The sequence below is a fragment of the Oryza brachyantha genome, chromosome 12 (genome assembly GCF_000231095.2).
Source record: "Oryza brachyantha chromosome 12, ObraRS2, whole genome shotgun sequence".
NCBI classification, from domain to species: Eukaryota; Viridiplantae; Streptophyta; class Magnoliopsida; order Poales; family Poaceae; genus Oryza; species Oryza brachyantha.
Window position 1 is genome coordinate 2,759,779 of NC_023174.2, and position 26,604 is coordinate 2,786,382.

General features: G+C 40.7%; 4 protein-coding genes across 4 annotated transcripts; 1 reads left to right on the forward strand and 3 right to left on the reverse strand.

The window, feature by feature from the left end:
* Window positions 1-1,563: 1,563 nt before the first annotated feature.
* LOC102716550 (gamma carbonic anhydrase 2, mitochondrial) lies at window positions 1,564-4,904 on the reverse strand. The gene is made up of 5 exons (XM_006663798.3): window positions 4,655-4,904; window positions 3,720-3,863; window positions 2,888-3,013; window positions 2,487-2,638; window positions 1,564-2,063 (listed from the first exon to the last, which is right to left on the reverse strand). Exons 1-5 carry the CDS (start codon window positions 4,767-4,769, stop codon window positions 1,779-1,781), a joined length of 822 nt encoding a protein of 273 aa, XP_006663861.1. The 5' UTR covers window positions 4,770-4,904; the 3' UTR covers window positions 1,564-1,778.
* Window positions 4,905-6,205: 1,301 nt separating this feature from the next.
* Window positions 6,206-10,929, reverse strand: LOC102713507 (calcium-dependent protein kinase 28). Its single transcript, XM_006664311.2, has 7 exons — window positions 9,803-10,929; window positions 8,278-8,421; window positions 8,043-8,195; window positions 7,823-7,938; window positions 7,079-7,246; window positions 6,734-6,958; window positions 6,206-6,652 (listed from the first exon to the last, which is right to left on the reverse strand). The coding sequence occupies exons 1-7, from the start codon at window positions 10,419-10,421 to the stop codon at window positions 6,521-6,523; spliced, it is 1,557 nt and encodes a 518-aa protein (XP_006664374.2). The 5' UTR covers window positions 10,422-10,929; the 3' UTR covers window positions 6,206-6,520.
* Window positions 10,930-14,900: 3,971 nt separating this feature from the next.
* LOC102713784 (probable sodium/metabolite cotransporter BASS1, chloroplastic) lies at window positions 14,901-19,281 on the reverse strand. Its single transcript, XM_006664312.3, has 7 exons — window positions 18,763-19,281; window positions 18,258-18,398; window positions 16,775-16,930; window positions 16,579-16,700; window positions 16,357-16,494; window positions 16,092-16,152; window positions 14,901-15,631 (listed from the first exon to the last, which is right to left on the reverse strand). The coding sequence occupies exons 1-7, from the start codon at window positions 19,195-19,197 to the stop codon at window positions 15,434-15,436; spliced, it is 1,251 nt and encodes a 416-aa protein (XP_006664375.3). The 5' UTR covers window positions 19,198-19,281; the 3' UTR covers window positions 14,901-15,433.
* A 2,986-nt stretch (window positions 19,282-22,267) lies between these two features.
* On the forward strand, window positions 22,268-25,130 carry LOC121056039 (zinc finger protein STAR3-like). Its single transcript, XM_040529769.1, has 2 exons — window positions 22,268-22,661; window positions 23,364-25,130. Exon 2 carries the CDS (start codon window positions 23,429-23,431, stop codon window positions 24,863-24,865), a length of 1,437 nt encoding a protein of 478 aa, XP_040385703.1. The 5' UTR covers window positions 22,268-22,661; window positions 23,364-23,428; the 3' UTR covers window positions 24,866-25,130.
* Window positions 25,131-26,604: the final 1,474 nt, after the last annotated feature.

Genomic DNA, 26,604 nt, shown 5'->3' on the forward strand with positions numbered 1-26,604 from the left:
TTCAGCTGATCGCTGACATGCGTAGGTAGGACAAAATATTGGGTGCTAAGCGACAGCGCTGACACGATCACAAGGACAAAATCCTGAAGAAAAAACATCGGTTTTTTAGTTTAAGAGAAAATAGTTGGGTGGATTGCTGCTATTTTTCGTGGGCAGGGAAGTTCAGTCTATCCGCTAGCGTTCTTATCTTTTCATTTTTATTTATTTTTATAAATTTAGATTTAAATTTTTAACATTAGATATAGAGTTAATTATCAAAGTTTATTTTTCAACTTTAACTTTTAAATCGCTAGAAATATGTATGTAAGAGTTTTATTTATAAATTATTTTAATTTATAAATATATTGTTTGACTTTTCCATAAAAAAACAAACAATCCCTTAGTTTGATTTTCGTCGTTAGATGTCCACTTGTTTGTTGTTTTCTTTAATTTTGAGTAAATTTTATAATAAGTATAGCTCAAGTGTGCGGGATAATCTAAAAGAACAACAACGATAAGATAAATGTAATCCCATCAACGAAGCAGTGTTAGAGGTTTAGCTAGAGAATAGAGGAGATAGCGACTCGTGAGGCAAATAGAAGAGGAAGATGAGTGGATGTGCACCGTCAGTGTTTGAGCGGCTGAGGTGTGAAGGTTTGTGCCCTATGCTCCTTTTAAGCATGGATTTGAGTAAACATGAGCAACCAAACAAAACTCTTAGATGTAGGAGATCCGTTAGAAATGGAGTATTGGACTCCCATAGTTTCGTGTTTTTTAAAGAAAAAGGTAAAGCCATGTTTTTAAATAAAAAATATTTTACGAGAAAAAAAAATTTATATATATGTTTATAGCAACTCAAAAGCAAAATCTGTAAAATAAATCATGATTAAAAAACCATAAAATTAAGCTCAAATTAAGTTTTAAAATTTAAACTAAAATTTTAAAGTTTAGTTTATTAGTTCCAGCTGCGAAAGATGGGAGCCTTGGTCTGTTATGTTCACTTGTTAGATATGCATGCAAGTGGTATTAATGCTACAATTTTTCATCACCTAATAGACACATAAAGAGGATTAGGTTGGGGCTTGGTAATGGAATCATACGTTCTCGTATTTTTTATAAAATGTGTAACTGAAGCTAATATTCTTGAGAAGATATTAACAGCTTATTAAAGTTTACTCAGAAATTTTATATTGCATAGATGTGTGACTTCACCATTTTGCTAGTACGAGCAAAATGTGTTTACATTGTTTACAGAATAAAATCAGATTACCACATTACAAAGGGAAATTTTATTTTGAATCTTAGAATTAATTGGAGGTTTTTTGCTTGCCAGGTATACGAAAAGGCTCCATTTATAATAGAAACCTACTTTAAAATTTAGAGCTTAATTTTATAATTAATTAGAGTTTTTTGCCTGCTAACTTTTACTCAAGTATGAATAGACATGGCAACGGGGACCCATAACCCGATGGGTATTTACTCCATTAGGATACACGTATGAACTAAATATATTACCCGTAGGTATGTAATCGAGCAAATGTCTTTATCCGATGGGTACGCGTTTCTACTCCAATGAACTGAACTGTATATATGGTGTAAAAAAGTGACCCCCAAACTAAACTGCTCTTCATTGTAATGCAAAAAAAGGGTAGTGATGTATATGGTCGATTCTAAAACAATGCTCGACCCAAATCTTATTGGGCTTGAAAACATGCAATGAGATCAAAACAATTGTTCCAAGGTCAACATGTGACAACAGCACAAGCTTCCCGAAGAGGAGGGAGCTTGACAAAACACATTCAGTGAGCAACAGCATTTGGAGCCTTGTTTGGGAGGATGTTGTCCGGGAGGATGAGCTCCGGCGGGATCTCACGGACCACGCCGAGCATCGAATCGTACTCCTCGTCTTTGTGGGCAAACTTTTTCCTCAGCATCTTCTCGAGCTCAATCTCGTCGAAGGTCTTGGCGTTCTCAGCAGCATGGACTTGAGCCAAATTGATGTAGTTCATTGCGGACTGAGCAATGAACGCCATCTCCTCTTCAGTAAGCTTTCTTAGGAACTTGGCAGGATTACCAACCCAGACCTAGCAGTGTCAGGAAACTCTATGGTTTAATAAAGTCATGTAATATATTGAATTAATTGTAAAAACGAAACATAATTTAAGTCTCGCAGCTGTTCATAGCAATAGCATGGAACGTAAAATATGGAAATCAATATACATATGCAGCCAGCAGCTTTGTTTGGTAATCCTCCAGCCCCCAATTACAGGCTTGGAAATGAGGGAAGAAAAACTACAGTGATTCATGTAATTATGTTGTCAACACATTGTAATTATAAAGTAACCGTTCTTTGGAAAAAAAATGTAGACTAAACCTCTACGTCAGAATCATTTAATTGCATTATCTCTGATAACTCCCTAATTACAAAATGTTGGCAGTTCAGTGCATATTTCCCATATAGCAAGTGAAAAAAAAAAACTTGCTTAGCAAGAGAATAAGAAGGTAACCTCTCCAGAAGGAATCCTTGTGTTCTGCTTAACAAGCGATCCTGCCCCAACCATGCTGTGCTTTTCAACCACCACTCCATCAAGCAGAGTGGCACCCATACCAACAAAAGCTTCATCCTCGATGGTGCATGCATGCAGAACAGCACTATGACCTGGCGGAAGCTTATTAGTTTAGGTAGGAGCATAACACAGTGAATAGTCCAGGCAAAGTGAAGCTCAGAATTTTCAGTTCATGAATCAATTGAAACACTGCAATGAAAACCATTTTTATATGATTCTATCATGTATAAATGATGTCATGTGATTAATGTCTTCCAGAAAAACCAAATCACTACCAACAGCATAACATCATGTGTATTGCCAAAATCATTATGAAATAAGATAGGAAATGCTCTACTGACCTATTGTAACATTGCTTCCAATTATGGTTGGGAGAACCTTCCCACTGATGTTCGCTTTTGAAACATGTACAAGGGAATTGTCTTGTATATTTGTTCCAGATCCAATATGAATGCTGTTGACATCACCTGAGGACAAAAGAATGAAAAGGAGCTAAAATGGTTATCACTGAACACAGGAAGCATATACAGTACAACCCCAACATTATAGTTACTGAAACTTAAAATAGCTATATGCTTGAGTTTAACCTATTAAGTATGACAGCACAAATACCTCACAGTCAGACTATGATACAAGATCATATGGTGCTGGAGGAATGTGATCATCTGAACAAAGATGCTTGGACACTTTTTCTACTTAGATTTGGTTATAAATGAGACCGTACAGCAATTGATCAAAACTCAAAACTATTCTCATCATGGTGGTGAGCATAGAAGTCTCATAATAATCTAGCATCAGTTACAAACCCAATTCTTTTCAAAAAGTGATGTAAATCCAAAGCTGGTATGTTGGGATCTGATGTGTTGTTATCGCATCATGTCATCAATGCAGGTCAAAAACTGAAGCTTCATGCGAAGTGTCGATTGAGAGTCTAACAATGAAAAGATGATGTACTAGAGCTGTTTGATTGCATTTCCTGACAACGGGCAGTTATGTCAGTTTTCTATATACCATAACAATGGGTGTTATGCAGTCAGAAGCAAGTTCAATCCAAAAACAAAACGTAAACTAAACATACTGTTGCCAACAAGGGGAGATAATTATCAAGACAAAGTCCATGCTTACTCAGTAGTGCATATATAATACTAGAGTATTTATTGACAAAGAAATTACCTCTTAAAATGGAGCCATACCAGATTGAGGATCCATGTCCAATCTCAACATCGCCAATCACAGCTGCACTGGGAGCAACAAAAACATCCTTGTGGATTCTGGGTTCTTTCTCAAATATGTTCATGATCGTGCGATGCCTTGACACTGACAAATGCCAGACAGCAAACGCTAACATATCAGTCGAGCTCAGGCTAAAATTCAAGTATCTCAGTGAATTCATACACTTACAGAAGTTGTAAATTGATCTATCAAACTAAATGCGCAGAGGCCCAAAAAAACAACAGAACAAGACCTTGATCATAATGTCCTATACACTCCTAAGTCCTATCTATGCTAATTTCTGCCGATTTACCTGATGCTGCAGCACGGTGATGATAACTCAGCCAACTACAGCAGCACTCCCAGCCCAACTAGAGGGGAAAATGACATTCTTCATAATTCTATGGAACAGAAAATAATAGTAGATACACATCCACTCGAAATGACATTCCAATGAGTAACATAAACATAATAACCAATATGGCGCAATCCTTGATTTACTTCACTGCTGTTTTGAGTTTTGACACACAGGAATCACTTATTGAAACCTTCAAACGCAGCACTTGACAAATAACTGACGATACTGGAAGCAAACACAGTGAAACCTAACTTAGCTCATTTCAAGATTCATTGGATCGCATTACCCCTAATCCATCCCTACTATGTGCCTTCCCAACAACAACCACAAGGCCGTCAAGGCTGTGGCTAGCGTGCTCAAGAATGTGTATGCATACCAATCAATCAAACCTGATCCGACACTAACAACAGCTCCCGAACTCTCCCACAGGGGAAACGATGAGGAGCGGCCGACGACCGACCCCCGGGTGCGAGGCCGGTAACTAGGGAGGTGGGGGAAGGGGGGGATAGAGGGAGAGAAGGGCGGTGCTGCTGCTTACGCTGCTCCTCGACGCGGAGGCCGCCCTGGATGGTGGATCCGAGGCGGTCCATGGCCTGCCCGGTGCCGCGGATCCACTTCCCCACCGTGTAGATCGCGCGCCCGAGGGTACCCATGCCGGCCTGCCCCTCCCCTCCTCTCCTCTCCTCGCCCCGCACCCTACCTCTGCCCGTCCGACCGTCCGTCCGGTGCTCGCCGCCGGCCGCCGCGCGCGAGGTGGTGGGGTTTGATGGCGTCTGGTGAGGCGAGAGTGAGGAGAGAGAGGAGGCGAGGAGATGGGATGGGGGCAAGCCCCAGAGACTACGGCCCACAACTGTATGGGCCCAGTTCTGTTGGGCCACGGAATATAACTTTTTAATATGAGAGATTTAAAACTTTTGATGCGGAGATAAAAAAAAATTGATGTTTTTTTCATTGTGAAGGTTAAAAGTTTTGATGCGTAGGTTAAATGTTTTGTCGCAGGGATGACAATTTTAACGTGTGGTATGTATAGGGTGGGTGTTCGTGCTGAATAACCAGACCGATTGGGACGAGATTATGCCTCGTGACTGGCATGTGAGGTCTCTACTGTATTCACCGTCCACCGTCGTTGCTTGCTATAGATATAGTATTTTCTGTTTACAAAACTTGTATCTGTAAACTTTGGTGCAAACATCATGGGTTAAAAAGTGTGTGCCAGTAGGGCATATATGCGAATTAACAATGTGTTTGGAAAGATACCATCAGCAATGGTAGAAGCATTTTGATAGGTGAAACCAAAAATCCTGTCGAAAGATAAATACTACTCCTATTAAATAAAAATATAGATCAACCTCTACTCTAATGTATCTTTCTTTATTTTTTTAAAACTTTTTGTACTAGTCCACTGTGATAAATTTTTTGCGGTTTTTACGGTTTGCAACCACTGTGGATTCAGAAGCAGGTTGGCTTGGGTTCAACCTTACGGCCCAGGACGGTTAACCGCGGTTACCATGGTTGCAAACCGCAAAAACCGCACAAAATTTATCAAAAGTTTATTTTTGCCATCAGACACTAAAAGCTTCCACGATTTATGGTTTTTCTGCACATGGAAGAGTCCTTGATCTGAAGTCTACACACATGCTTAAGACTAAAGACATTCATAATTGTCAGTAGTATAAATGTTGCATCTGAAAGCACAGTTGGCTTCTCCATCAATTCAGACAGACTGAAGATGAAAATCAGACCCATCACCATGAGCCTCCATTCCTTCATCCCATCAGTTTCAGTACAAGGGACTAGGAAGCAACACGTCACAGAGCTGATTGTCTGAACATACTTTCAGAGATCAAGCAGCTGACCAATTCAGGAAAAAAAAAAGGCTGAAAATTAGGGTCTCAAAAACATTTTCATTGCACCATTTTCACCTGTCTTTAAAGAAATGCAACAAGGTGCATCCATTCATTTAGAGAGAGAGAGAGAGAGAGAGGCATATATCATATAACACTTCCCCCATACATACTGCACAAGGCAATGTTTCCAGAGATCAATCGAAGATAGCGAGAAACGTTTGGAGCAAAATTCCACACATACCTTATTGGAACTATAAGGAAAAAACAATACATTAACAACAGTGGAATTCCAATACAACATAAAATCATCAACATTTATCCATGATGAAAAAGACTGATATGAGCAACTTAACATACAATCTCCACTTGTCTTGAACCTAAATTTTGTTACAGTTGTACCATAGTATGCTCTCTACAACTAATGCTACTACGGAAATTTCACAGCATCTGGACAGAACAAACAACAGATGACATATCAGTCACTAAATCATGTGTTCTGATAAGTCCAGCTGATCAGGCATGCAAAACTTGAGAAGATCAGGACCCTATTCTTCGAGTCAGTTTTCGCTGGGTTTCAAGATATCACCAAGATTCACATGCAAGCTGTTCCTCATTGTTCTCCTTCCTGCTCCACCAGCATTGCCCTTTCTCATCATCGCAGCAAATTCACTGTAATCAATTTGTCCATCCTGAAAACCAATTCAACAATTAAGTGAAAAGCTAAAGCAGACAAGTATTGAGGTGGAAAAAGAAAAGGAAAGAAGACCAACGTTATTTTGATCCACATCTTTGATCATATCCTCAAGATGAACATCAGAAATGCCAAACTGCTCACAGGCTTGTGAGAGTTCATCAATGGTTATGAAGCCACTTCCATCCTTATCAAAGAAGGAGAACGCTGACACCAAGTTTTCCTCCCTCTCCAGCTTATTCATGTGCAATGTAGCTGCTAAGAATTCACCGTAGTCAATGGTTCCGCTGTTGTCAATATCAGCCTAGAACAGATAAACAAAGTCAAATTTACAATCTCAATGGTGTGTACTATAGTATAAAACTCTAAGCATTTTATCTTTCAATAAATATGAAACAGTATATTAAAAAAGACAGTAGCTTACAGCATCCATTAGAGCCTGGATTTCTGGTTCCATTAGATCTGAGCCCACCCTTTTCAGGCCATTCTTCAGTTCATCATAAGTTATTGTCCCACTATTGTCAGTATCAATCATTTTAAACAATTCCTTCAAACCTCCTATCTCTTCTTCAGATAGGCTTTCAGCAATAACCTGCAAGAAAATAAGATGCTTAGTCACTGAAGAGTTCTAGGTTCGAGTTCAAGCATCCTGAACCATGGTGCCATCTGTATTGAGCACATTTGCAGTCTTATGTGATACTAGCTATTCAGTGAGATGACAGTTGAGAAAGATCCAATTGAACAGAACTGCACATCTTAGATAAATGAGGAAGAGACAAGGCCTAATAATATTATCGTTACACGATAATTCATCTATGCAAGTCTTAATCTTCTCAATTGAAAATGTGCAAATGGTTATGACATAAGGTCAACTAGAAACTTCCATTTTGAGTGAAATTCTTTCTAGTCTTAATATTTTGCACTCTGTTAACAGGACTGCAAGACTAACCAGCTAAGACATGAAAAACATATGTTCTTAGTTAACTTGAATGAAAGGTTCAAAATATAGAGTTAACTTGAATGCATCGAACAAATAAGGCAACATGAATAGAAGTGAGGCTCATTAATCTAATGCAGTGCTAATGGAGTACTGAATTTAGTACACAAAACGGGTCAATTGGAAAAATAAACTTAGCACGCAAATCAGCTACATGAGAGATCCCCATACCCTCAGTGCCATCTTCTTGAGTTTGTTCATTGCAGAAAAGTGTTTCAGCCTTGACAAAACAGCAGAATCAATAGGCTTATCAGGTGCCACAGCATCATCAACAATCCACGGATGACCTGGCATAGACAATGTGGTTCTTAGTAAAATACACTTCCATGACATAGGTTCTTAAACACACACACCAACTCTCGAAGAGGGAGAGGGAACAAAAAAGACTTACAGAGAACCTCATGAGCAGTCAATCTCTTTGTAGGATCTCGGATAAGCATCTTACGGACTAGATCTTTAGCACTATCAGATATACTAGGCCATGGTTCAGATTCACAATCAAGTTTGCCTCTCAGAATCTGCCTGAAGATTCCAGATTCAGTTTCTGCAAAAAGAAAATTTAACCTATGTAAACATGGTAATTTCATTATCACAATTCAATATCCAGAAACAGCGGATAATTTTACCTGCCCAAAATGGGGGCACACCGCACAGCAAAATGTACAGAATTACTCCAGCACTCCAGACATCAGCTTCTGGGCCATAGCATTTCTGAAGTACCTCAGGTGCGACATAATAAGGGCTCCCAACAACATCAGAAAATTTGTCGCCTGAAGAAATGTAAAGGAAAATTATTCTCTGTCAACAGACTTTGAGTGTGAATTTGGACTTTTAATTGGTTGTATCTAATAAATACAAGCAAATGCGCATGAGCTAAATACTTCACTCCCTGATGAATAACAGGAAATTCTTGTCCATAGGCAAGGTTCCATTTTGACATAAGGTTAAATTTAGCTTATACTGCATAACTATCAAAGGTAACACGGAGGGGCACCCATTTTGACATAAGGGCCACACTTCACTCAAAGGCAAGGCTCTAAATATCAAGCAGTGTTGATCACCCACCTAGTAGCAACTATACTGCATAACTGGCCTGACCATACAAACCAGTAAATTAGTAATCATAAGGTAACACGGAGGGGCACCTGTTCCTTTTGCAGCATATCATACAGCATAGCATAACCATTTTTTAGACTCTGCTTGAATGAATGGTACTGCCAAAAAAAATCACCGTATGCAATATAGCTCATGTCCAAATTGTGAAATGGGTATTCAGTGGCAGGATTGTCTACTGAAATTGGTATAGCTATGCTGGAAGAGTTTTATTTCAGAAAAGAAAGGATCAGAGTATAGAATGCTTTTCAGGAAAGTTAAGCCTTTCAAAGTTGAAGACAAGAATGTGCTTTCTGGTACCACAGAGTTTGTCAAGTGCCTCTACTAGCTGATACAGCGCTTAACCAAGTGCATGTTCTGCACGTCCACATATGAACTTAAACACCTAAAGTTTGATTTGATATGCTATGAACTCATATCAGGCCACAAGAATAATCATCCATCTAACCATCACTGTTAAAACTGGAAGTCATTTTCAAATCCCATGACATTTCACTGGAATTTGACGAGGACAATGCTATATAGACACATTCACCCTCACATCCTAGTGATAACTGCTACTGGTGATCACATAAATTTCCCTCAAAAAGTTGTAGCTTATGAAAATTACCAAAAGAAGCGCAGCTACAAAATCTGATGGCATGTTATGATTATATACCAACAAGCAGAAATGCCTTAGAAAATCAAACCAATCAGACCACAGGAATACTCCTTTCCAACCATTTACAGTAGCATTACTGATGTATGTAAAATTAAAAATTATATCTACCATCGATAATACTCAACCGATGACTACTGTAAATTCCAACCTACAATTTTGGCATGGTTTCAATCCAGTACAATTGCTCCTATCATATAAACCTGAGGACACTTTTAACAGCATAATGAGCCATCCAATATATGTAAACACAATGTTAGTGAGCCCACTATCTGCCATAATTACACTAGGCTGATGCCGTTGTTGGATCAAACAGCAAAATTAAAGTTACGCTACGCTGCCAAATTGATCAAAGTATGAAAAAGATCGAAGACACTCACCGGGCTTGTAGAACACAGAGAGCCCAAAATCGGTGGCCTTGAGCGGGGCGTCCTCGGCGGTGCTGGCGAAGAGGAAATTCTCCGGCTTGAGGTCCCGGTGCATGACGCCGAGCGAGTGGCACCCCTCGACCACCCCGACGATCGTCCTGATGAGCTGCGCGGCGGCGCGCTCGCTGTAGTGGCCCTTGGCGACGATGCGGTCGAAGAGCTCGCCGCCGGCGCAGAGCTCCATGACAATGTGCACGAAGAGCGCGTCCTCGTAGGCGCCGCGGATGCGGACGACGTTGGGGTGCTCGGAGAGGTGGTGCATGATCTGGATCTCGCGCCACACGTCCTCGTAGTCCTCCCGGCACAACAGCTTCCGCTTGGGGATGGACTTGCACGCGTACTCGCCGCCGTCCGCCTTGCCCACGCACAGGTACGTCGTCCCGAACTGCCCCTGCCCGAGCTTCTTCCCGATGCGGTAGTGGTCCCGCACGTTCGCCGTCTTGTGCGGCAGCACCGACGCCGGCCGCCCCACCGACGGCGCCGTCACCGGCGGCGGCAGCCGCGGGTGGTGCGCGTTCGCCGCCCCGCCCTTCTCCCTCCCCGGCCCATGCGGCTGCGGGTCCGGCTGCATTGCCGATCGAAATCGGAAGCTTCCTCTTGCGATTCTCGCCTCCTCCTCCTCGAAATTCCTACGGATTTGGATTGAACAACGCCAAAAAAAAATACTGGATCTCGCGGCGGGGGGGCCTCTCGCCTCGGCCGATTCTCGGATGAACACGACACGATCTGTGGCTACCAAGAAGCTTTAGGTGAGGTTTATGGCGGCCAAAGGGAAGGAGGAAATGCAAAGCAATGGGATTGATTGCTTGCTTGCTTGCTCGCTCCCCCCTTTTCTCCCCCTTCTGGGGCGGTGGATTCTTGCAGGGATTCCAGGTGGTGGTCACATGCAAAGATCAGATTTTTTCCTCCATGTGAGGCTGGATTGGGATCAAAAGAACCGGCTTTGATGATTAATTCGATTGGGGTTTGCGAATGGGAATGGAGCTTTGGATTATTAGGGCATGTGGGGGAGCATGCCGACGATGGTTATCTTCTCCTTTCTTGAGAGAGAGAGAGAAGAGAGAGAGGGGAAGGGAGGAAGAAGACAACCGTGGTCGGAAACTTCCCCTCCAAATATTTTTTTATTATTTTTCTCAACAGTTTATCACATGCCCTTATTAATTTCATTTTGCCTTTTTCTCTTCTCTGTTGTTGCTGTATTTTCTGAAATTTTATATTAATTAGTTTCTCGGTAAGAAAAATGTTAAATATCGTACATTCAAGAGACCATAATTATGTGTACGGAGTACATTCATTTACTACGGTTGATTTGTTATGACATGAAGTCGAGTTTTTTAATAGGCAATAAAAGTCTCAAACCCTCAATTTTTCTTCAATATATGCTTATAATTATAAGTTAAGATTTAAAATTTTTAACTTTTTTTATCGTAATATTTTTCACTCTTTCTTTATATTAATAATAACTTTATATTAATAATAAGAACACGTATGTAAATGTTTTAATTATAAATTATTTTTTATTTATAAATATGTCTTGTGATAATATAAGTCTACGGCCATCCCAATAAATTTTTTATTTGCATAAATACCTTTTTTCACATTAAATAATGTATCATGTCAATACTTTTAATGATATAGTAAAATAATAATAAATTTAAATGTAAAATAGGAAATATCTTACTGTTGTAAATAGGGTCAGAGTAGGATTATTTGTTTAATTTATTTATGCATTTGTCTTATAGAAAAAAGATTCGGTGAAACCATATATGCATTGTTTATATATAGTGTCTCTGGCATATATTTGTGTACGAAACAACTTCAATAAAAACGATGCATTGATATATGGATTATTTTCATCCATTAATTAAATGTTCGATACTTATATTTAAAAACATAAAAAAAAATAAAACCTCTCAACAGAAATGGTCTAATGGTGATCATTAGGAAGTGAAATCAACTGCTGATTAGTGGGGTCGCATGTTTCACTAATCATTCCTGGTTTATATATACTTTAATTAATCCGGTCCAATATATTTCATTATTTTTATATCGTCCTTCTCACATATGATTATACCTTTTTTTTTGTGTGTGCGCACATGCCTCTGAAAATTGCTAGATCCACGTGATCATGCGGACTTGTTTTGATTACAACTGGTTCAACCATTCAAAGATATTTTTCCATCACATGTGCATATGCTCTTTCTTTCTGATGTGTCCTTTTCCGATGTGAAGTCATTTAGATTTGTAATAATCCCAATAAATGAGTCTGGAATTTTCTAAGTCAATAATTACTTTGAGTGAGGTTGGGGTCTAAAGTTTCTCTTTTCAGCTTTGATAAATATTTTCCCAAATCACGATGTAACTAGACGTAATTCTAATAATAATAATAGCATACTCACTTCTTTCCCGGAATAAGTGATCTATTTACATTCTAAACTTGTTCCTAAATAAGCTATCATTTTATATTATTATTTATTCCACCTGTAACCTCTCATCCTCCCTATTTTACCACCAATTACCTCCCCCTCATAAACATCTATCATTTAATAAGGGGTATTTGATCATTTTTCTCCCCTGATAAATTAGCATCTCTCTTTTGAAACTGAGTAAGCTCCTACAAAGTTTGCCCTATATAAAATTGTCTGAAGTAATATATTCAGGTAGATATTTGCTCTCCAGTGAGTAATGACCAATCTAAACATAAATAATTAGACGAAAAAAGCCATATTAAGAATACAATAATTAATTGAGCCGAAACATTAGAAAATAACGGGTTCTAATGAACTAAAAATATTTAAATGTTCGTTCAAGAGTTAGAGCATCCTCAACAACTCATCTATCTCATCCTCTATCCTGAAAATAGAGGATGAAGACTACAAATTGAGCTCCAACAGAACGGCTATCCTATCATCTATTTTTAGATATCATCATATAGAACCTTCATATTTGAATGATCTCTCTTCATCCTTCATCCAAAGAGATATAGAGGAGGGTGAAAATAGTTTAGATGATCATCCAAATGAAGATATGGATGACCAAATTTAGATGAGCTGTGAGGATGCTCTTATATCGTAGTTCATCTAACAGCCTTGTATCTATAAAAAAGACTTGCACAGTTGCACAAGATGAGCCATACATGACAGTGGTTCTCTAATTATTTTTTTCCCTTTCCTCGTTCGCCATCTCTCGTGCTATTGGCTATTGGATTTTTCCCCTTTATTTATATTATGGAAATGAGACCTATGATAATTAGGTTGTTGAATGGAAGAGCAGATGAATGATGAAGCCTCCCATTGAGTTTGTGAGTGTTATTTGCACTATGGACTATGGACAGGAAAAGAGAGGCTGGAATGAGAGCCATGGCAGCTGAGCTGAGCTGAGCTCACCACTGTCCTTGCATGATGACAGCATGATGTGTTTGAAATCTAAATGCACCATCGAGAAAGGGATTGTTCATCGGTGACAACGGTAATTAACGAGTCCTCGTTTGGCTTAGTGAAGAAAAAACCAATATCATTTTTACAAATAAAAAATAATTTATGAATAAAAAATATATATATATTCTTAGTAATATAAAAATCAGAGTTGGGAAATAAACTACCATGAAAAAACTTAAAATCTACTTATAGATTTAAGATTGACAATTCAAATATTTAACTTATAAGTATAAACGGATACGAAAAGATGTGGCTGTAATAAATCTGGCATCAATCCAACATCAACTCTAATTAATCCTAAAACTAAACTCTAAAATTTAAAAGAGATTTTCACTTTGAAACGTGCCGATGTGATTTTTTTGTTAATTGCGTACCAACGTAAGACCATTTTGCTAGTATAACAAACTACTGCATTAACACATGGATTACATAGATGTAGATGTAGTCATATCTAGATATTTTTGGTTCTTTGATAGTGATATGTTGATGTTGATAACAATCTCGTTTTATAAGTTAACTGACATCCTTCCAAAAATTTATATTCTCAGAAACATTAGAGATTTTCTCTGTTTTGTATAATTTTTTGTTCGGCTGATAGCAATATAGAACTACTACTAGTACATCGAGTAAAGGAGCATCAATTTGTCGTTTTTTTGTCAGTAACTCTTTTCTCGCAAGATGCAGTTTTTTTTTTCTGAGACATCTTTAATAACAAATAACAAGGTATAAGGGGTAAAAAGTTAAGGAGCACATGATTCACACATCATATTAAAAATAGTAAAATTTTGGACGTCAATCAGCGTGCAAATTTATCTATAGTTAAACCAGAAAGTAGACATCAGCTGTAGTTAAGTACTACTAGTATAGACAACTTGCAATTGTTTAATAAACGGATTAAAGGGGAAAAATCCAGTTTGCTGATAGCAACCAATGAAACAAAGATAGGTGCTCAAACATGCCATGCAACAGGTCACATGCAACAGGTCAGGTCATGGATTTATTTTATTTTATTTTACTATGGAAAAATGGTGATGAATTATTAGGATATACTGGCAAGATTTGTCATACATCTGTTCTTTTTTTTTTTCAGGAATTGGGCTTAAACTCCTTTGTGCACATGACCCAACAGCTGTTGAAACAAAGTGGAAAGGCAAGTAAAAACTGTCATCGGTTCATCACAGCTATTCATATTCCATTGCATACCTTTTCAAATGTTTGACCTAGAAATATTCAACAGAATCTGACCTGTACAGCCTTATGATTCATTCAACCATGATAGCTTCATTTAGATAACATGTGCACAGCTTCATTTAGATAACATGTGCACCTGATCATGTCAATATCATGCAGAGTTGCTAGCCACTAACATGGATTTACAAATGAAAAAAAATCTTATGATAAAAAATGTAAGAAAATTTGTACAGCTGTTCCAACATATATAAAAGAAGATAGAGATGTGCTCCAAGGGTTCCTTGAACCTCACCAACCAACACATCTCCATGTGGGGTGCTGCAGTGTTTGGTGATTATTTATGATAAGTACCATGAATGCTGGTGTGTATCCTTGACCAGTGCCATTGTACCCTGCTTCCTAGTGCATTGAAAATCATACATGGATTTAAAATTGATGGCATGTGGCTTTGTCTTCAAGCATAATATTGTACAGAATCACATGCTACATGATTCAGCTGGTCCTGATTTTTTTTTTGTCACATGCTAACAGGAAGCCAATGTTACTAGGAGCTTCCCAAAATCAGATCATCAGACAGTCACATTAGCATAATGGAAATAACTACATATGCAGTGTTCAACTTTTGACCATAATTCTCCTCTTAATTTGCTGACATTGTACAGCTGATGGTTCTTAGACTTCTGGGTTGTTGTTTAGATTTTTTGTTTTTCTGTCACAGCATACATTGCTAAGATCTTTGCATTATTCCTCCGATAACAATTGATTGTGTACATCAGCAGAAGTTCAAGAAGGGCGACATTTGAAATTTATCTGCAATCTCAGAATCCCTAGTTCCCTACTTAACATCAGGAAGGGCACCATTGAAAGTCAAGGATATACACAGCATAGTTTTAACGTTTCTAATGTTTCTTACAGAAGATTATGCGAAGAGTTAACTACACAAGATAAGAGCAGGTCATATATCTGGGCCATTTGGCATATCAATGGTTTCAGTCTTCAGATCAGGTGGAGTCATGTATTGCCAGACAAGACCTAATGTGCTGCCCATTATGTTCATGATGACAGCCGAGAGTGCAGGTGGCAACGCAACTAAGGGAGAGGAGAAATGCGCAGCTGCTAATACTACCCCTAAGGATGAATTCTGCATCCCTACCTGCAATCCGAAAAGGAATTCTATTCATCATACTGGAGATAACCATTCACAGACTAATTCTATTCAGTTCTGAACTGAAACAAGACCAGTTGAAAACGTTACACATACACACATGATCAAGACCATGTTATCAACTTTAATGCTCCATATTTAACTGTATTATGAGAAATATACTTACACTATGGGCGATATACCAATTTAAACTATAAGAAATGGATAGATATCTTTTTATGGTCAGTGATTTACTGTTGGTAATGGTTAGATTTTGTCATGTTTACTACTGCCTCTCCCAAGCAATGTAAACCATCTGATTTTCTAAATGAAATTAAACAGTACACTTTTACATAGTTGAATAAGACTTCACTTTAATTGTGATAGAAAACTGGTAGCTATGGATGCAATCTGCATTTCTGATGATGAAAACTTAGTGGCTTTGGTAATTTCTGATCAGATTGCATACCTCAATGGATATTGCTCTCCTTTGTCGTTCCTTAAAACCACCTATGGCTGCTGTCATGTACCTATGTGTGGTAAAATTGTGTAAAGAATCAGAAATCTCGATGGTTGATACTACTACAACAAGCATCCATAACATTTTGGTTGAATTAATAGAAAGACAAAACCTCACAACTAGTGCCCAATTTTTCTTAAACAAAAAATCTCCTATTCACACAACCCAATGTAGTTCCTTCATATAAAAAACTATCAAACCGTTCAGTGCTCACCCGACAATAAAACCAGCAAAATGCAGCAGGAAAACAGACAGCATCACAACCCCCATATCCCCAGAAAATAGGCTTCCATTCCCATAAGATGCATCAGCAATTGTTGATCTTAGCCGTACAAAGTTCTCAGAGAACACACTGTCCAGGAGAAAAATTGGTAAAAACAGGTGCAGTTTCAGCTATTCAAAATCCAATAATATAACATGTTAGAAGAACTCAAACCTGCATGCCAGAAGTGATGAAGTTAAGACTGCCAGAAGAGGTGCAAAAGGAGTAACAAATTTAACTATTGATGGGAATGCACTTTGTATAGAGGACCCTAATAGAATTGGAGCAACAACCACCTAAAGTGGAAAAGAGAATGTCAGAAAAGGCTAATCCATATTCTACAATGAATCAGTGGCCTAAGAAATTTCACCTGCAGAGTACTTAGAGAAAGCTTCACCGCATCCACTGGAACATAAGCACCAGCAAGAATTTTTGTTAACAGTGGAGTAAGGAACACTGCACCAAGAGTGCTGCACACAGTCATGACGATTGATAGTGGAACATCACCTTTAGCAACTAAAGTCACCTGAACCACTATATAGAAGAACTAGGTCAATGCATAACAAAGAAAATCCAGGAAAAAATTCAGAGCATGCAAAAGATTTGTGTGCCTTTTCATAAAGAGACAACCTAATGTACGGAAATCATGGACAGCACAAGGGAAATTCCACACATGGCAGCTAACCAGAAAACGCGGATTTTGCGAAATTGGTATTTAGTTCTGATGCTTCCCCAAATATTCCTAAAATATATTTCGCCATGTGAAAATTAAAAGTTCTTCTAGGAAGAGCATAATCAGTCCCACATACATGGACAACCTATGTGGCATACTCTGCCTCCAACCAACCATAGATAAGAGTCAGATGTATCAACCTTAGCAAACAGCCCATCAAGAGCGTTCATTACCAACGCAAATAACGCAAATTGTCATCAGTGCCATCCAAGTACACCATTGCTCACCAAAGCCTTTGTGTTTGAGAATTTCCCAGAGAAACAGTCAGGAGACAGAATCAAAAGTAAGAGGATGTTATGAGAATTGACAGTTTTCGTATGCAAGATTGAAAACAGATGTGGGATACTCTAGAGAAGTATCCCCCAATAGATTTAACCAAGAATAAGTTCTAGTTTTAAATCCATTGCATTTTTCCCCTCCTTTTCAAAATTTCGAGTTAGAATAAAAAGAAAAAAGGAAACGATTTTGCATCTTTGGGAAAAGATTGCATGACATCCAATTGTACATAGATGCTAGCCTATGGATATAATTCTTAAGAAGCTTCACAATTCATTGAACCCGATGGTTCAAAGAATTGTGAAGCTTCTTTAATAGAGAGACACTTTGCTCAATCATGCATATTTGACTGGCACGACAAACACTTGGAGAACTAATGGCTCATAAAGCCAGAAAGCTAAACTAAAATAACAGAACATCTTATTTAGAAGTAACCTGTCACCAAGAATAACTTGGTGTTTGGATGTTCCTTTGCCACTCAAAATCATATGTTCACTGTTGGGACTAGTTGTTCAGCTCTACAGTGCTTTTATGAAACAGGTTGGGTCGCCGCACATTTCACCTTAAACCTAGTTGGAAGTAAAACTTCAATGTTGGACTGTGCAAATAGCCATAGGATTCAAAGTTCAAACACTTGATCAATATGCACATTTGAATTCTTGATTTGCATGGCCATGTGTGTTTTAATCCTTAATTCCATTTCAGTACATAAAAGGGGCCACCAGTGAAGTTCCCACTCACCCAAGTACACAATCAAGTGCTAAATTATCCTGGAAAAATTCCAAATAATGAAATACTAAGAGTCTAAGAGGAATGGTTCTCTGGGAAAGTTTGACAGTCTTACCACATTGGATGCAGTTCCTCCAGGACAGCATCCTAGTAGAATTAGGCCAACTGAGAGGGCTGGAGAGAGCCCCAGCACCCGGCTAACAATTGCTCCAAAGGCAGGCATTATGGTGTACTGTGCAGCACAACCAAACAAAATCTGCAGCGGCCAAAATACCAAAAACCTTGTAAATTCCTTCCTGTCTTAATGAAATTTGGTTGTGCAAAGAACCAAAAAAAAAATCATCTCCTTGGATTAATCACTACTCCCTGAGTCGTTTTGACTTTGGTGAAAGTCGAACTACTTCAAGTTTGACACTTTGACTAAGTTTATAAAAAAAATTGTAACATTTACAACTGAAATTTGAGACTTTGGAGACTTAGAATCATGGACACAACTGAAATTTGAAAGATATAGATCATCAAGAGGGCAATGAATCGACAGGGGAGATTGCCATGGAATTAGAGCTAGAAATGGAGAATCTTTGGCGCCAAAATTTGCAGGGTGGGAGGAGAGTGCTTACGGAGAGGGGCCTCTCGCGAAGGAGCGCCAAGAACTCCCGGAGCTCGAGGGTGAGGCCCATGGCTAGCATGATGAGCCCCAGGGCGAACGTGTACGACCCCGGCGCCAGCGCGACGAACCACCGGAACGCCTCGGGCCGCGCGACGGCGACCGCGGCGCCGGCCGTCACGTAGGCCGGGTACAGGCCCGCCGCGGCGGCGAGCGCGGAGTGCCACCACGGTGCTGCGGCCGCCGCCGCCGTCACCACTGGCGGCGACGGAGCAGGAGGTGCCGGGCCGGGGCCGGGGCCGGGGCCAGCGCGGCATTGGCGCGGTGCGGCGAGGCGCCTGGCGTAGGAGAGGCCGGAGCTTGGCCGCGGGGAGCTGGCACGGAGGCGGGCAGGGGTGGCGGTTGCCTCCGGGAGGAGGCGGAGAGGGAGGAGGAGGAGGGGAGCCATGGCGCGGCCTGTGGGCGGTGGGTGTTCGTCCGGTTCGCGCGCGCGCAGGCGGCGCGGCAGGTGGACGTGGAGGTGGTTGCGCGGTGGTGGCAGCAGAAATGGAGTGGAGTGCGAAATATCGCTTCGAGGACAGGTGGTCACTGGTCAGTGCGCGCAACGCGACGACGCCTTGCTGGGTTAATTTGTTTACGAGAATGTCATTACAACGTGTGTATTTGGATGTGTGTCATTAATATTTTAATATTTTTTATGTGTGTCACTAATATTTTTTTAAATTAGATTCATGTTATTGCCGTGATTTTTTCCATCCATTTGTCTTATTCCTTCCATTTTCTTCCCTCTCCTTATCTGTCGGACATGGAGGTAAAGATGACGATGACGGATAGAGCAGCGACGGCGAGCAGCAAGACGGGGCGGGAGGTCGGCGGCAAGGCGGGCGAAGGTCAGCGGCGAGCATGCGGGACGAGCGAAGGCCGCCGATGGGGCGGACTGGGCATGCGGAGGCCGACAGCAGGCGGGCGCGGAGGCTGACGGCGGGCGTGCGGGGCGGGACGGAGGCCGGTGATGACGACGTACTCCTGGATGGTGACTCTCGAACAGTGGCGACGACCGACTTCCGGCCAAATCTGGACGGTGGAAGCGGCAGCCTGGCCGAGCAGTGGCCGGACGACGGCTTCGGCGGCGGCCGGACGATGACTTCGGTGGCGGCCGGATGTAGGGGAGATGACGGAGTGGATGGAAAAAGTTACGACAGTGGCATGGATCCAATTTGGGAGTTGTGGCACCATCCAAATACACGAATTACAATGGTATTTTTCTAAATAGCTATATTTACAATGGCATGGAACGGATTAACCATTTTATTTTCCCGTCTCCACGTTTTGGATTTTTTTCATCGGCATGCTTTACAAGTTCACAAGAAATACTATTCTCTCCATTTTGTATTATAAGACTTTTGTATATTCATTTGTGTCCTAATAAATCTAAGAGAAAATCTAACAAATGTCATTGACAAACACTTGCTCTAAGAAATGTCATCTATGAATGTGAGTTCTGTAAAATGCTATCATACAAATGAATTTGTCTAAGAAATGCCACCGCCGTTAGGGTTCTGTCAACTTTTTTCGTTAAGTGCTATAGTATGAACAGTATATTTAATGGCAAAAAATGGACAGAAACGTACGGCAATGGTATTTTTCAGACAAATTATGACATTCTTAGAACTCGCATTCGTCAATTGCATTTTTTAGACTTGGACGTTTGTCAATGGCATTGTTTAATTTTTCTCTAAATCTAAGCACATATACAAAACATATATATTGATATATAGATGAATCTAGACAAGCCTAGAAAGTCTTGTAATATAGAATAGAGGGAGTACTTTACCGAAAGAATTTTTAAGCTATAATTAGATTTATCTATTGATTACTATATATTATTTATATATGTATATATTTTTTTAGTATTTACAAGAACCCCAGACAATACTAAAAAGTTTTACATTAAGAAATTGATGCATTAGGTTTAAAATTTTCTATGTGAAAATTATTCTTGTTATATTTAAAAGCAATGTTTTAATTTTATAGAAGTTAATTCGGTCCTTTATATCCTTAAACTGCTACCAAGAAATCATACCATCCAAAAGTTCCATCCAATTATTTCGCTTCCGTTTATACTTATAAGTCAAAATTTAAAATTTTTAGCTTTAAATTTGAAGCTTGCATCATACTTTATTTTTCAGCATCTTTCTACTATTTTTCGTTTGTAAATATGTCACTAAACAATCGCCCTCTCGTTGAGTTTTAAACTGAGATGATTGCTTTGAGAAAACAATATCTTATGTTGCTTGCACAAACAAGTTAGGAATTGCTTATTTGAGCTGACAGTGTTTATGGACTTATAATCTCATTTCCACTCTTGCTTTTAGAGCCACACAAGTATAAAAATCTTGCGTAGACAATTTTAGCTTATTTTTTTCTCAGCAAGGTGCAAGACTCGATACGTTGTACGGAGTTGGTTTGGCCAAATGAGCCACAAACTTTTCCCAACCTAAATTTGAAATTTGGTTTTGGGTTTTTACCGTCGTTTATTTTACGGTCTTAATTTTTGATCACCAAAAATACGCACATAAAAAAGTTATCCTTAAATTATTTTTTATTTATAATATATTGTTTGGTTTTTTAATAAAAAAGCCAAACAATCGCTGCTACGATGCTAGAAAGCGTATCTTGTTTGTTTTTTTGAGTGTGCCAAATGATAATCTCATACCGTTCCTTCTTAACGGAAGTGGATCCTCTGCCATTCCATGCTAATAGGCTAATAGTAGAGGATGAACAATGCACTGGTATCGGATAAATCTCAGCCCTCCGTTTCAAGGCAAACGGCTACGGATCGGTGTGCTACAGTGATATGCTAAGTACAAAACAGTGTGAATATTATTATTTTTTGAGCCACAGTGCATATGCTCCGATATTTTGCCATCCTCTTCTTTTACTGTGCTGGCATACCATTGTTTAGGTGATCCGAATCCCTTCCTAAGGGTCCCTTTGAATCACAGGAATGCAAAAACGAAAGAGTAGAAAAAATATAGGATTCTGATAAAAATGTAAGTGGAAAACAAAGTGTTACGAAACACAGGAAAAACATAGAAATGACCGTTTGATTAGACCACAGGAAAAACACAGGAATTTGAGGAGCGATATATAATTTTTTCCATGAGGTTCTGCCTCATGTTAAAATTCCTCCAAAACTTGTATGAAAAGTGGCATTCCATATGAATTTCACAGGATTTCATATGGTTTATTCCTTTGATTCAAAGGGCTCTGTAGGAAAAATTTCTATAGAAATAAAATCTTCTAAAATTCCTATTGAATTTCCTTTAAATCAAATGGGAGGCCTTAACCCACAGAGGAGAAGACCACCCGTCTGAAAACAAATACAATCACACGCAAAGGCCTGACTGATCATCTCTCCACTAACCACTAGTATAATCAAGCTGCTATAAACAAGTGCTCCCATGTGCTAAGCACCTGCGTTACTGCCAACCAAAAGAGCCGGCAAGCAACTCAAATCTCAATCCCCAATCAGAGAGGTCAAACCAGCCAGCCCAGCCCAACAAGCTCAGAGCAGCGTGGGGGTGACCGAGGCTCGAGGGGCGCAGAAACCCATCGAGGCTAATCAATCGCGATTAGCCACTGACAGCCGACTAAACTAGTAGCAGTAGCAAGACAGTCGGTCGATCGATCCTGATCTTGGAATCGGGAGCCCCATCCCAATTAATTTGACTCTACAGCCCACGACTCCATAGCTAACACCCCCAGCTTCCCGGATGCTTCTTTCCTCCTCCTCCTCATCCCCTCTCCACCATCTGCTGTTCTTGGCGAGGAGAGGAGAAGACGACGACGACGAGGCGTCGTCCATGGCGATGAGCTATCAGTGATTCTCCTGCTTGGCTGATTGACTGGGTATGTGATCGCCAACTTGCAGCTTCTGTTTTGTTCTCGTGTAGGAGGAGGAGATGAGGCTGGGGAAAGTGATCTGGTTAAGTTTTTTTTTTTCTTTTTTTGGCTTGATGCTGGATTTGGAAGCATCTTGCTGGCCAATTAGGTTATTATGATTGGAGTGGGTGTTTTGTTTCCCCTCTGCTTTTTGATCTTGGGAGGTCAGGGGGATGTTCTTGGATCTGAGTGTTTTTTCCTTATTGTTCCTGTGGAAATTTCTTCAGGGTTTGTAGTTAACTAGTTAAGTTTAGGTGGATTATTAGGCTATTCTGAGCAAAGATTGCGACTTATGGTTCTTAGGATATCTAGTCCCTGCAGGAAGTTAATGATTCCGTTGTCCTTGTTTTCAATGTTAAATTTGTTTTGTGTTAGTAAACATGGATGCTTCTTAGATTAGCTTGCATCATGGATTCTGAAAATGATCAAAGATGGTATCTTGTTGTGCTTAGCATATTCGCTCAGATAAGAACTTTGATCGTGTAGTTTATATCAATAAAAGGTATCGGTTTAAGTTCATTTCGGCATTGCTGACTGTGTTAGTGAAAAGGATGGAGCAGATTAATTCCCAGTTTCTTCGAAACGAAAAAAGTGTTCTTTTTTAGTTGGCAAAAAGAAAAGAACAATCTTTGAACAGGCTATGGTTTCTTGATTCCTCTTCCTGTGCAGACTTCAGACGCGATATCTTCTAATTTTTCTTTGAGAGAGCACGCGAGATCCTTGGCAAGGTTTCGATGGATCGCGATCAGGCTGCAAACCTCAGCGCCATGAATCCTCTGTACCAGTTCATGGCGGATCAGGACGCTCTCCTCGGCATGGGGATGCAGCAGCAGCAGATGCTGGCATCGGCTAGCATCCGGCACATGGACTGGAGCCCGGACACGATGCTGGACAACCTCACCTTCATCGAGGAGAAGATCCGGCAGGTCAAGGACGTCATCCGAGCGATGGCCGGCCGCCGCGGCCCGGCGCCGGGGGACCTCGCGCAGCAGCAGCAGCAGCAGCTTGTCAATGCCGACCTGACGTGTCTGATAGTTCAGCTCATCTCCACCGCCGGGAGCCTCCTCCCGTCGCTCAGGAACTCGTCGTTCCTCAGCCGCTCCCCGCCGCCGCCGCCCGCCGGGGCAGGAGCCGGAGCTGGAGCTGGAGCTGGACAGGCGGTCGGTCTCGCCGCCGGGGAGAGCTCGAGCTCGGTTCGGAACGAGGTGAACAGGGAGGAGGAGATGGGTAGCCCTGACTACGAGGAGCTCTTCAAGGGATGGACCAACGGCGGCGCCATGGACGAGTGCATCGGTGACGACGACGACATTGCCGGCGGCGAGGAGCAGGGCGTGAAGGCCGACGTGGAGAACCCGCCGCCGGCGCTGCCGGAGACGTCGTACCAGGTGCTGCAGCTGGAGGAGGACGAGATCCTGGCGCCGCACACGCACTTCTGCTCCATCTGCGGCAAGGGGTTCAAGCGGGACGCGAACCTGCGGATGCACATGCGCGGGCACGGCGACGAGTACAAGAGCGCGGCGGCGCTGGCGAAGCCGCCGGCGTCCGGCGACGAGGAGCGGCCGGAGCTGCGGTACTCGTGCCCGTTCGCCGGGTGCAAGCGCAACCGGATGCACGCCAGCTTCCAGCCGCTCAAGACCATCCTGTGCGTGAAGAACCACTACAAGCGGAGCCACACCGAGAAGCGCCACATCTGCGGCCGCTGCGGCGCCAAGAAGTTCTCCGTCATGGCCGACCTCAAGACCCACGAGAAGCACTGCGGCCGCGACCGCTGGCTCTGCTCCTGCGGCACCAGCTTCTCCCGCAAGGACAAGCTCTTCGCTCACGTCGCGCTCTTCCAGGGCCACGCGCCGGCCCTCCCGCCGCCGCCGGAGCCCGCCTCCACGGCTCCTCCGCCGCCGCGCCGCCGAAAGCAGGAGCCGGCCGCCGCCGCGGGGGCCTTCACGTGGGGCGGCGCCTCCGCGCCACGCGACGACGGCGACGCGCTTCTTGACGTGAAAGGCATCATCGCCGGCAGCGGCGGCGGCGGCGATGACTTCTTTGCCGCGGCCAGCTTCGGCTCCATCGATTTCAGCTTCGGGCAGCTCGACGCATTTCCGGCGGACTCCTCGCTCGCGATGCTTCTGCCATCGGAGCAATTCACAGATGATCGAGAGGAGAACGGTGACAAGTGAGAGCTGCTGCTGATCATCTTGCCATGCTGCTGCTTCTGCTTATGCTCGTCGACATGGCATTGCACTGCCTGACTGGAAGTAGTTGTTCTTCAGAACCTTCAGTTCCATTTTGTATCTTAGATACTCTCATATGCACACCTATATATATATATATAGATATGTTGTTGCATATTTTTCTGCCTCTTATTTATGAATAAATTATGGTAGAGAGTAGCTTGTTTCACTTCACATTATAGTACATACTTTTACTTTATGAGCTTTTTAGTTATTCTTAAGAAAGTATTTAGAAGTATCATATGTCTAGGCCGCGTTCCGGTAAGTTAACTTACCCGACGCGAAAAATATAGTAATAGATCAGTACATTATTAATTAATTACTAATTATTTAAAAAATATAAAATATATTAATATGATTTTTTAAAACAATTTTTCTATAGAAAATTTTTACAAAATATATCCGTTTAGCGGTTCGGGAAGCGTGTGCGTAAAAAAACAAGGGTGATTAGTTAACTTATCAAGGTAGCCGAACACGGCCCTAGTTTGAGAACTTGTTACCTCAACCTAAGTGTTCGGCTGGATCAGTTAACTTTCTAGATTCCTTTGTTTTCCACGTGCATGCTTCCCAAACTGCTAAATTGCATGACCAAAAAAGTTTATACGGTGAAAAATATTTTCTCTCGAGGTTTGATAATAAAATTATTTATTAAAAAAGATTAAAAATAAAAAATCTCAAAAAGTTTCACTTTTGCGCTAGGTTGCATCATGTAATCAAAGAGGAATATTGTAAAATATGAGCAAAATTTATGAAACATATTAACTTTATATTATGTTTTATGAAGTTCCATTTGGTTTGTATAGAATTTGATGAAATTTCAATATGTTTGATGATTTAGTATGGAGTTAAGTGAAACTTCAATACAACATCGTAAAAAGTAAAAATACCTGCTAAATTTGGTACGAAGTGAGGCTGGGCGTGAATGCACGATTTATCTGGTGCAAAGTACAATTTACTTTTTGTTTAGCATCTCTAGTATAAATTTCAATTTGTTCATTTCCTATAAAATTTTCAAAAATTCCCTCCGTTCGAATGTCTCCTGGAATGGATTAACTTCAAGGGGTTTTTTGTGATAGCCCCTCGAATAATTCATGTGAATTTTTTCACGGGAGCATTAACTCCTAAGTAAATAATGATTCTTTGCTAGCTTTCAGTCGTGATGAGGTTAAGACATGGATATTGAGCTGTAACATTGGAAATTTTCTACAACTTTATCTATAGTGGGGCAATATGAATTATACTCATTCTAACCGCATCTTTGATAAAATGAGAAATGCCATTATTTCCATAGTTCCATTTCACACCCATTCATTTTATGAGAATTTTTTCTTCTGAAAATACATGAGCGGTTTAGCTACTGCCACAGTGACTCACTAGCTCAATCCAGCTCATTTCATTTCACTCACTTTGCCATTTCTTGTGGCTCGAGATATTGCTGAGCAGAATTTTACTCATAATTATAAAAAATAAATTTCTTTATTTGATTGATTTGTTTGAATTGAACAAAACTAACGAGTATTACTACGAGATAGTGAGATACTCCAAAATAATGCTATTTTTGTCATCCACCATTTGTCCTATAATGTAGCTAATTCTTTTCATCTACACTCTCTTCTAAATCAATCATAATCTTTCTCCAATTATCATCATCTACTTCTTAATTACATACTCTCTCAATCCCTAAA